The sequence below is a fragment of the Oncorhynchus tshawytscha genome, linkage group LG18, assembly GCF_018296145.1.
Source record: "Oncorhynchus tshawytscha isolate Ot180627B linkage group LG18, Otsh_v2.0, whole genome shotgun sequence".
Lineage (NCBI taxonomy): Eukaryota > Metazoa > Chordata > Actinopteri > Salmoniformes > Salmonidae > Oncorhynchus > Oncorhynchus tshawytscha.
In genome coordinates, this window is record NC_056446.1 from 32,786,266 (window position 1) to 32,798,403 (window position 12,138).

The 12,138-nt window shown below is 40.0% G+C and overlaps 1 protein-coding gene across 2 annotated transcripts in view; it reads right to left on the bottom strand.

The window, feature by feature from the left end:
• Nucleotides 1–7,711, bottom strand: part of LOC112217892 (phospholipase B1, membrane-associated-like) — a 37,468-nt gene extending 29,757 nt beyond the window's left edge. Inside the window, exons 1-10 of one of the 2 annotated variants that reach the window (XM_042300960.1) lie at nt 7,490–7,711; nt 6,324–6,377; nt 5,795–5,858; nt 5,409–5,440; nt 1,212–1,293; nt 1,071–1,122; nt 891–968; nt 705–770; nt 556–614; nt 187–262 (exon numbers count right to left, since the gene is read on the bottom strand). In XM_042300960.1, the coding sequence (XP_042156894.1) occupies nt 187–262; nt 556–614; nt 705–770; nt 891–968; nt 1,071–1,122; nt 1,212–1,293; nt 5,409–5,440; nt 5,795–5,858; nt 6,324–6,377; nt 7,490–7,565 (639 nt within the window). In that variant the 5' untranslated portion in view covers nt 7,566–7,711. Of the gene's footprint in view, nt 1–186; nt 263–555; nt 615–704; nt 771–890; nt 969–1,070; nt 1,123–1,211; nt 1,294–5,408; nt 5,444–5,794; nt 5,859–6,323; nt 6,378–7,489 lie in introns of both variants that reach the window. The other variant, XM_042300959.1, reaches the window with a different exon arrangement.
• Nucleotides 7,712–12,138: the final 4,427 nt, after the last annotated feature.

A 12,138-nucleotide genomic window follows, 5' to 3' on the forward strand; every position in this document is an offset into this window, starting at 1 on the left:
AATAATGTAAGACATTGATGATGTAAGACATAGATATAAGAAATTGATGGTGTAAGACATTGATGTTGTAAAACTGGTGATGTAAAACATATGTAAGACATTGACGATGTAAGACATTGACGATGCAAGACATTGACGATGCAAGACATTGATGATGCAAGACATTGATGATGCAAGACATTGAACCTGCAGGACTTGAGTGAGCATGGCCCTTAGCAGTCTGAGCTCCCATTCATGTCTTTCCTCCATACATTGGCACATCCTGTCAATAGACATATAAGCAATCAAACCAAACATCTACCAGCTAGTCACTATAGATTCACAGAATCGTTTAAAAATCCAGAAAATCTCATCTAATTATATTCGTTATGTACACAGTTCACAGCAGGTATAAAAGGTGCAGTGAAATGCTTGTGTGCTAGCACCCTCAACATAACAGTACAATAATCAGTATAATTATTGCACTGCAATCAGTCAAATAAAATAAAAATAATAAACTCAGGGAATGAGTGCACTGACTGATTAAGAAGATATGCTATTGGTGGAGAGAATCACCTGTTCTGATGAACATATTCTCCATCCCACACTGCAACATTGACAATGGTCTGCTTCAACTGCAAATACATTATGAACAATCTTAATGATCACCTAAATTCATGTGCTGTAGCATCGCTAAGAGTGTCACACAAGTGTCCAAAACGCACCTGTGACTGCAGCACCTGCAGAGCAAGATCCACCTCCTGGACAGCAGCTGTGACAGTCTCGCTGAACTGCATAGACACAAACACACAACACTCACTCAAAGGAATGCAGCTGATAACACTGTAGTGTCATGAAATGCAGACTTTCAATTAAATCCAGACGTGTGAGGTGAGTGTTTGGCTAATGACCTGGTCATGACATAAACAGAGCTCATCCACCTGGACGAATAGCATCACCAGCTTCCAGTCTGCGTCTAGATCAATGGCCTATTAGAGAGAAGTACAAGACACAGTCAGAGATGAAAACCAGTACAGGGAGGCTGTTAGGACAATGTGTTGGGTTATGTAGAAGGAGAGATACTAGAATACCTGGTTCCTCCTGAGGGTGAGGGACAGTTCCTTTGCCTGCTCTACAAGAGCTCTGCAAATTAATGAAACATTGTCTGAAATACATTTTTTTCTTTCTTTCTTTCATGCTCTCACAGGGAGCTGAGTGTAGCTGTGGTTTACCTGTGCTGTGAGGATTCAGAATACAGATTTGTCTGACCAGGAAGACTCCTGGTCATTTTAGGGTTAAACATGGTCAGCAGCTCTGAAGTGACAGAGAGAGGGGAGGAAGTTGCTTGATTATTAGTGAAATCAACATTGTCATATGCACATTACTTAGCACTTTAGTATGGGGTGAAAAAAGCACTATTAGAAATGGCTAACAGGTTTTTACTATCAACTAACTTTGACACACAGGTAGAGTTAGTTGGTTCCTTATACAATAAAATAAATGGATACACATGCAATCTGTTTGATCAGACAAGTATGGCATCTAGGGCTTTCTTGGTATTAACATACAGTAAGTACCATGTGAGTTGAGAGTACAGTATAATGCTCTATCGCATTCATCTTTATTAATGTCCTTTTTCTATTGTGTGAGAGGTACAATAGTCTTTATCTCTACTGTGTGAAATGCTTTCTGTGGAAATTGTTGGCAGCAAAGTTGCAATTTGGTGATTCTATCTTGGCTTATTGTTAGTGGTATCAGGGTTGGTCCTGATATCAGACCAATAACGATATCACACAGTAGTGGGAGGTTAACTTATATTAACCTCTTCTAAAACCAATTACTCTCAATGATACTAATTGATACTGCAGTAATCTACAATAACCTATTAGACAAGGAAGAGTGTTCAATAGTTACAGCAAGTTTTATAAGAGCAGGCCTGACGCTCCCATTATCACAAGTAGGTAACTGAACTGATTTAATTTCCCTCCAAATGTACCCTCTTTTCAATGCTTTTATCCTTTTCAAGCACAATCATATCTTCAAAAATGGTTAAAAAGCCTAAATTATGTCTGGTCATAGATTATGTGGATGAAATTAAATAAACGTTCTACTTACAGTTGAAGTCAGAAGTTTACATACACTTAGGTTGGAGTCATTAAAACTCGTTTTTCAACCACTCCACAAATTTCTTGTTAACAAACTATAGTTTTTGGCAAGTTGGCTAGGACATCTACTTTGTGTATGACACAAGTCATTTTTCCAACAATTGTTTACAGATGATTTCACTTATGATTCACTGTATCACAATTACAGTGGGTCAGAAGTTTACATACACTAAATTGACTGTGCCTTTGTAGCGGTATTTATTAGAGAGGGGTAAAGAAAGATTTTGTCCGGGCGCCAGGCAGGTATTAACCATGCCGAAAGGAAAATAGTAGAATAGAGAGAGTACCACTACCAGACCCACACACATCAGCAGAAGAGACTGCCTAGAGTGTAAACAGCTTGGGAAATTCCAGAAAATGATGTCATGGCTTTAGAAGCATCTGATAGGCTAATTGACATAATTTAAGTCAATTGGAGGTGTACCTGTGGATATATTTCTAGGCCTACCTTCAAACTCAGTGCCTCTTTGCTTGACATCATGGGAAAATCAAAGGAAACCTTCCAAGACCTCAGAAAAAAAAGTTGTAGACCTCCACAAGTCTGGTTCATCCTTGGGAGCAATTTCCAAATGCCTGAAGGTCCACGTTCATCTGTACAAACAGTAGTACGCAAGTATAAACACCATGGGACCACGCAGCCGTCATACCGTTCAGGAAGGAAACTCATTCTGTCTCCTAGAAGTGCAAATCAATCCCAGAACAACAGCAAAGGACCTTGTGAAGATGCTGGAGGAAACAGGTACAAAAGCATCTATATCCACAGTAAAATTAGTCCTATATCGACATCATCTGAAAGGCCACTCACCAAGGAAGAAGCCACTGCTTCAAAACCGCCATAAAAAAAGCCAGACTATGGTTTGCAACTGTACATGGGGACAAAGATCATACTTTTTGGAGAAATGTCCTCTGGTCTGATGAAACAAAAATAAAACTGTTTGGCCATAATGACCATCTTTATGTTTGGAGGAAAAAGGGGGATGCTTGCAAGCCGTTAAGCAAGCGGGTGGCAACATCATGTTGTGGGGGTGCTTTTCTGTAGGAGGGACTGGTGCACTTCACAAAATAGATGGAACATGAGGATGGAAAAATATGTGGATATATTGAAGCAACATCTCAAGACATCAGTCAGGAAGTTAAAGCTTGGTCGCAATGGGTCTTCAAAATGAACAATGACCTCAAGCATACTTCCAAAGTTGTGGAAAAATGGCTTAAGAACAACAAAGTCAAGGTATTGGAGTGGCCATCACAAAGCCCTGACCTTAATCCTATAGAACATTTGTGGGCAGAACTGAAAAAGCATGTGTGAAGAAGGAGGCCTACAAACCTGACTCAGTTACACCAGCTCTGTCAGGGGGAATGGGCCAAAATTCACCCAACTTGCTGTGGGAAGCTTGTGGAAGGCTACTCGAAACGTTTGACCCAAGTTAAACAATTTAAAGGCAATGCAACCAAATACTAATTGAGTGTATGTAAACTTCTGACCCACTGGGAATGTGATGAAAGAAAGAAAAGCTGAAATAAATCATTCTCTCTACTATCATTCACTCTACTATTCTCTCTACTTCCGCGACGCATATAAGGCCCTCTCCCACCCTCCTTTCGAAAAGCTGACCACGACTCCATTTTGTTGCTTCCAGCCTACAGACAGAAACTAAAACAAGAAGCTCCCGCGCTCAGGTCTGTTCAACGCTGGTCCGACCAATCTGATTCCACGCTTCAAGACTGCTTCGATCACGTGGATTAGGATATGTTCCGCATTGTGTCCAACAACAACATTGCCGAATACGGTGATTCGGTGAGTTGGTTTATTAGGAAGTGCATCGGCGATGTCGTACCCACAGCAACTATTAAAACATTCCCAAACCAGAAACCGTGGAATGATGGCAGCATTTGCGTGAAACTGAAAGCGCAAACCACTGCTTTTAACCAAGGCAAGGTGACCGGAAACATGACCGAATACAAACAGTGTAGCTATTCCCTCCTCAAGGCAATCAAACAAGCTAAGCGTCAGCATAGAGACAAAGTAGAGTTTCCATGATTAAAGTGAGCTGGAGTTGAGTCAGTATGTTGGCAGTAGCCACTCAATGTTAGTGGTGGCTGTTTAACAGTCTGCTGGCCTTGAGATAGAAGCTGTTTTTCAGTCTCTCGGTCCATGCTTTGATGCACCTGTACTGACCTCGCCTTCTGGATGATAGCGGGGTGAACAGGCAGTGGCTCGGGTGAACAGGCAGTGGATGGAACATGAATGGATGGAAATTGATGTAAAAAATGTATCACTAGCCACTTTAAACAATGCCACTTAATATAATGTTTACATACCCTACATTACTCATCTCATATGTATATGTATATACTGTACTCTATATCATCTACTGCATCTTGCCATCTTTATGTAATACTTGTATCACTAGCCACTTGAAACTATGCCACTTTTATTTTTACATACCCTACATTACTCATCTCATATGTATATACTGTACTCCATACCATCTACTGCATCTTACCAATGCCGTTCTGTACCATCACTCATTCATATATCTTTATGTACATATTCTTTATCCCTTTACACTTGTGTGTATAAGGTAGTAGTTGTGGAATTGTTAGGTTAGATTACTCGTTGGTTATTACTGCATTGTCGGAACTAGAAGCACAAGCATTTCGCTACACTTGCATTAACATCTACAGTATGTGACAAATACACAAATATGTGACAAATAAAATTTGATTTGCTTTGATTATTCTGACATTTTAGATTCTTAAAATAAAGTGGTGATCCTAACTGACCTTAGACAGGGAATTTTTACTAGGATTAAATGTCAGGTATTGTGAAAAACTGAGTTTAAATGTATTTGGCTAAAGGTGTATGTAAACTTCTGACTTCAGCTGTAGGATTAGCTATACACCTGATGAGGGTCAGATTGCAAAGGGAGGAAATTTGGCATGGGAAGGAGGAGGATCTGTCAGCAGACCAACATGTCTTATCAACTAATCATATCTCTTATCAAACAATCTTATCAACCAATCAAAGTGTGTTTTATTGAGATTTTATTTGACTGAGACTGTAATTTTAGTACTTAAGGTCACAGGAAATGGACAACGTGGTAGGATGCTTTAGAATTTGTCAGCTATTTTTGTGTGTGTACTTGTGTGCGTCTGTCTGCCTGTCTGTCTGTGTTAATAGCCTGCGTTTGTTGTCTTCTGGTTCAGATAACTGATTTGATACATCAAGGAGCCCCTCAAACCCCCCAAGAATAGCAGGCTTACCATGAAGTCTCAATAACACTCTGGACAGCTCACTGCTTCAGGGAGAAAGAAAAACAGAAGTCTGGAAAACCTTTCTCTGTACACATTTAATCATCCCTAGTGACACCTGGTTTTATTTTTTATTTAACCTTTATTTAACTAGGCAAGACAGTTAAGAACAAATTCTTATTTACAATGACAGCCTACCCCGGCCGACACTGGGCCAATTGTACGCCACGCTAAGGCACTCCAAATCACAGCCGGATGTGATATAACCTGGATTCGAACCAGGGACTGTAGTGACGCTTCTTGCACTGAGATGCAGTGCCTTAGACCACTGCACAACTTGGGGGCCCTGGTAGTGTCCCCTTATCTATCAAGGTTAGAGAAATTGATGTGTTGCTTACCTTTGTGTGTGGGGCAGTCCAATGGCCGAGATCATAGCCACATCTGAGGGTCTGACACTGTGAGCTGGAGAGAATGGAGTGAAATTAGGAGATCGCTAAAAACCGCATTGGTTGATCATTCAGAACAGCCAACTCAACTCAAAAAGGACTAAAGAGACTGAAGATTTATCTCTGTATTCTAGGTGGCCAGATATAGAGCTGAATGAACCCAGACAGATCTCTATATTCTAGACGTCCACACATAGAACTGAATGAACCCAGACAGATCTCTATATTCTAGGTGTCCAGATATAGAGCTGAATGAACCCAGACAGATCTCTATATTCTAGACGTCCACACATAGAACTGAATGAACCCAGACAGATCTCTATATTCTAGGTGGCCAGACATAGAACTGAATGAACCCAGATAGATCAGGCCGGCTACAAGACCAGACCAAATGGCTCTTAGATCTGTTAAGATTTACTTTACATCCTCAGCAGTCAAGCCATTGTATATCACTAATGACTGATTGTTAGTGAACACTCACCTGAGGACGGAAGGGTCTCGGAGAGAGAGGTGTGGGTGCAAGGCATTGAAGAGGCTGGGAATAATAGAGGAGATTTTACAGGTCACATACTATTGAGAAGGGTTCAACAATTATGAATGAACTCTCAAAAATTATTCAACATTTTGCTCAGAAAACTTGGGGGACCAAATAAAGTCACCTGTGGGAGTGAATTTGGCCCGAGGGCGACTTTATTTGGTCTCCCAAGTTTTCTGAGCAAAATGTTTTAATAATTTTTGTTGTTGGACATAAAAGACTGGAAAATCACCATAAAATCTGCTCAAAGTGATTAAAATAAGTATTCCCACACTTAAATAGAAAGACGTGATCGTATCCCAATGTCATCAAAGTTTGAAATTATTCTGTTTTTGTCCAATACTATATCCGTTTTGGATTCTAGCGGTCAATTTGCAGTGTACAAATGATTTATAACTATGTTTTTTCCCCTCTACCATCCGCTCAAGGAAAAATCGGCACACGGCTGAATGTAATTGGGGACCCCTGCTTTAGAGATGAATAAAGTATCTATTTCTTCTCTCTCTATGTTACAAATACTGACACAATGCATTCACGAATATGAGTTTAACACTGTAGTTTTTCAAAAATTGAGTGTTATCTTCTTAGAAAAGAGAAACAGTATTTAACAGAACACATTCAACAGGAATCCTCCCCTATGATGTTGCCATACAGTAGAAACAAGAGAGTTCATTGCCCCCTATGATGTTGCCATACAGTAGAAACAAGAGAGTTCATTGCCCCCTATGATGTTGCCATACAGAAGAATCAAGGTGAACCCACGTAGTCAGAATTACCCCTTAAAAACATTGAAGGGCCGAGTCAGAACTAGTGAGCACATTTCTGAGGTGAGGCAAAAACAACATTCTTCTTGCACAGCCAGAATCCAAACATGAAGTATACAATTCTTGTCTCACCCCTGAAAGCCTGGTTTTAATTGACAAGGTCCCTAAGATGTTACTTTATGACAATAATCACTACAAGAATACAACTTGACTCTACTTGCAAATGTTCTTCAATATCATTCCTGCAAACCTAAGACAAAAATACACTGATATTCTTCACTTTACCCAGTTACTTTTATATGTAAAATGTTCAGATCATTTGAATAGAATATAGAAGTGCATAGAAACCTGTTGCCATGGGGAACCCCAGCAAAGCTATAACCAGTAATGGAAGCATCCTTTGTCTGTCAAAGTTTGTCCTCATATAGCCACCAGTTGTCTTCTGTCTGTCTGTCTTTCTGTTTGACTGTCTGTCTGTTTGTCTAACAGCTCCGTTGTCTTGGCGTATTGTCCATTACCGTCTTGCTTCCCTCTACCTTGCTGTTTGATGTGATTTACAGATATACCTGTCCATGGTAAAGCACACGCATCATGTATATGCATAGTGGGAGGGGTTGGGCTCACGTTCAAGGAAGAAAATAAAAGCACGGACGAGAGAGAGAGAGAGAGAGAGAGAGAGAGAGAGAGAGAGAGAGAGAGAGAGAGAGAGAGAGAGAGAGAGAGAGAGAGAGAGAGAGAGAGAGAGAGGAGAGAAAAGATGGGGGTTGCTTTTAATAAAACAGACTGAAAATCATTGTTAACAACATATCATGCCATGTGACGAGAAAATATTGGGGGTTAGGCTAAATATATAAGTGGGGTGAGTAACTTATTGGTATTGTGACAAAGTGTGTTTTGTGACATAATGTATCACCTAGAAAAGTTGAGCTGGCACAGCACCAGCAGAGGGATGGAATTTGTAAGAGTTGAAGCTCAATTCAAATAATTCTGCATTTCGATATTTATACACTAGCTCTTTTCCCTATGGTCAAATAAAATCACATGCTTGGAATACATACTGGTAAACGCCTACAACAGTAACTATTACCAGTTAGACTCCCCTCACAGGTATGCTTCCAGTTCTCACAAAAAGAAATGTGTGTACTCACTCGGGCAGTAGTGAGAAAACAAAGACAATGTGTAACTGTTGGTGTGCCCCACTTTTACATGAACAATTTCCAATGTCCTATTATTATAATTTACTTCAGAGCATCCTATTTGTATTTATCCATCTATTCTACACCTTTAACTGCTTTGACAATGGTTTTATACAATAGACGCAAATCACAATCACAATCTTGTAATTATGCATTGTGTAACATTTTAAAATGCAATCTCTTCAGGAAAAGCTTTCTAGTGATTGCTAGTGATATAACTAACAGAGATATGTGAAATACGTGATATACTTGACTTCCTGCTACAAGGACAGGGAGCTTAACCTATAATGACTACCTGTTACAAAACATACTGTATTTCAAACTGTATGAAAATAAATCTGTAAATAAGAATTTGTATTTATTATGAGTGCAGGCAGGAATGAATTATGAGTGCAGGCATTGAATGGCTGGCTGATGAAATAGCTACACTACATGACCAAAAGTATGTGGACACCTGCTCATCAAACATCTCATTCCAAAATCATGGGCATTAATATGGAGTTGGTCCCCCCTTTGCTGCTATGACAGCCTCCACTCTTCTGGGATGGCTTTCCACTAGATGTTGGAACATTGCTGCGGGGACTTGCTTCCATTCAGCCACAAGAACATTAGTGAGGTCAGGCACTGAAGTTGGGCAATTAGGCCTGGCTTGCAGTCGACATTCCAATTCATCCCAAAGGTGTTCGTTGTGGTTCAGGTCAGAGTTCTGTGCAGGCCAGTCAAGTTCTTACACCACGAACTCAACAAACTTTTCTGTATGGAACTCACTTTGTGCATGGGGGAATTGTCATGCTGAAACAGGAAAGGGCCCTCCCCAAACTGTTGCCACAAAGTTGGAAGCACAAAATCCTCTAGAATGTCATTGTATGCTGTAGCGTTAAGATTTCCATTCACTGGAACTAATGTGCCTAGCCCGAACCATGAAAAACAGCCCCAGACCATTATTCCACCTCCACCAAACATTACAGTTGGCACTATGCATTCGAGCAGGTAGCGACAAACCCGGATTCATCCATTCACTCCAGAGAACAGGCTTCCACTCCACTTCCACTTTTTATGGAGATTGCATGGCTGGAATAGCCGGATTCACTACTTTGAAGGGGTGTCCACATACTTTTGTATATATAGTGTATTGTGCAAGAGCAATGAAAAGAGCATGGTTTCATAGTTTCATCATAAATGGGTAATATGAATGGGCAACCATTTGATGGTGATATGAATATACGCACATTTAATTTCTTTATAGATTGTCCTCAGGGCACATCTCTTGGCCAGCCATATGTGCCTGATGCTTCATAACAGTGACAGTGTGTCGTTAAATTGCTTGATAATTTATCTTCATGATCAGTCTCTATTGATTACAGAGGTGAGGGACTGCCAGAAGGAAAGGTGAGGGAGATATATTATACTTGATTACAATATGTATATAACCTGTTATCTGTTTCTTCTATCAAAAAGGATTAACAGATTACTGAACTGAAATGTATGAAATTTCTTGACTGGACTGTACAATCATGCACCACAACAACAAGATCCAGTCCATTATTTTTCTTGATTCACCGTACTGTAAATGTAATGTAGATCTGAAATCTACATCAACAAGTAAATGGTTCCAATCATTTTTCTAACATTCATTTCCCTATAGGGGATTGTAGAAACACTTAAAATAAGGGCTGTTTCACATAGAGGCGGTAGGGTAGCCTAGTGGTTAGAGCGTTGGACTAGTAATTGGAAGGTTGCAAGTTCAAATCCCTGAGCTGACAAGGTTCAAATCTGTCGTTCTGCCCCTGAACAGGCAGTTAACCCACAGTTCCTAGGCCGTCATTGAAAATAAGAATTTCTTCTTAACTGACTTGCCTAGTTAAATAAAATAAAAATAGGCTAACCCTGGTGTGATGTTTTGATAACCATGTAAATCTCTCTAGGACAAGGTGACTTAAATCAATATATTTTACTATATTTATCCCCCCCCAGTAATGAAATAATTATTAGCTGCTAATGTGGCTATCATAAATTACTACAAATGCCATGATGATCTAGACGAGACTGCTGAATCGAGGCAAAGGTAAGAATCTCTGGATTAACTATCTAATGTTAGCTAAATTTAGTAATAAATAAATTGGCATAATTTCTTGTGCAAGTTTTAAATTTACACAATAGCTATTAGCAAACGTGTCAGCTAAAGATGACTTGCAGGAGCTTGCAGGGATTTGTAGTCTTGTATGGTGTCTACTTTGATGCTAATAAGCATTTTCGAATCTGAGAGTCAATGGAGCCGAATATATTGATTAAAGTCACCTTGTCTGAGAGAGATTTACATGGTTATCAAAACGTCACACCAGAGTAAGCCTACATGAAACCCAGCCCCTATTTTAAGTGTTTCTGAACTTCTCTATGGGAAAAATGATTGGTGGAAAAACGATTGGAACCATTTCCCTGTTGATCGCTAGGATTTCTGGGTATTATGACACCTCCACTGGGGGCTCTATTGACAGACATAAGATGGCCAGGACAAGTGAACACCTGGATGTATCTTTCTGTCCTTTATTGTTCTGTGGCAGTAATCATTCTATCAATCTGAGACATGATTGCTGCAGTGGCCTGGACTCAAGTGAGGTGTGTCCCAATTCACATAAAACCTTACCATATAGAATGCTGATTTCAGATCAGTTTGAACTATATCAGCACTCCTAATCTGAGACACTTGACACAATGATCACTATCTCACTTCAATCCTGATAACTGCAGAGTACTTACACAATACTTTATCTATCTACCAAGGACACACAATTCTCATGACACTGTCCTCTCAAGCACTCTGTCTAGCTATCATCTTCATTAGGAGCCCTGCTTATCTTTGGCTTTACAGTTTGTGCAGCTCAAGATGCCAGTAGACTCTCTTTGTAATCTCATGCCCAACGATTTCCTATACTTGGGTTAACAAAGGTCAAGATTGACGAGTTGATCCAACAGACCTTCATCGGGCGGAAGTGTATGGGAGTGAGATTAATCACTTTTTGATCTTCTCTGTGATCTTACTGTTGTGTTCTTGTCATGGTGTGTACTGTATGTCCAATCATTTTTTAATTTAACTAGGTAAGTCAGTTAAGAAGAAATTCTTGTTTACAATGACAACCTACCCCGGCCAAACCCAGATGATGCTGGGATAATTCTGCACCGCCCTATGGGACTCCCAATCACAGACTGTGACACCTCTTGCACTGAGACGCTGTGCCTTAGACCGCTGCACCACTCAGGAGCACAAATTGCCCTGCGTTGTTTGAGCACAGAAAGTATTTTGATGCAAACTTTGCTACCTGACCGTCAGTAGGCTATGTTGCTAGACAGTCTACCTGGGTTCTGATCCAGGAGTTTCTCATACTGCTATTTAATTATGTGTTACTTTGATCTATTTTTTACTTAACACTTGTTTTTTTCTCAACTTCTTAAAGCATTGTTGGTAAGGGCTTGTAAGTAAGCATTTCACTGTAAGGTCTACTACACCTGTTGCATGTGACAAATAAAATTTGATTTGACTAGCTGATATCCTACACATCACAATGTACAATGAAGCCTGAGCTTAGCTTCATCATTTCATCTCCTTTCAATTTTTTAAAAACTTATATTTCTGAAAAGCAAAAGTGTAGTTTTATCAGCTTCCTATGGTCTATGGTTTTACTGGGAGTGTCATTTCAAAGACAGTGGTTCCACAGATTGGTCCTCACCCAGTTTAGTTTCGGCAGCACCCTTTGGATCTCTCTGACAACTCCCCTACCCCGTAGGGGGCGGGGTCACATGTAC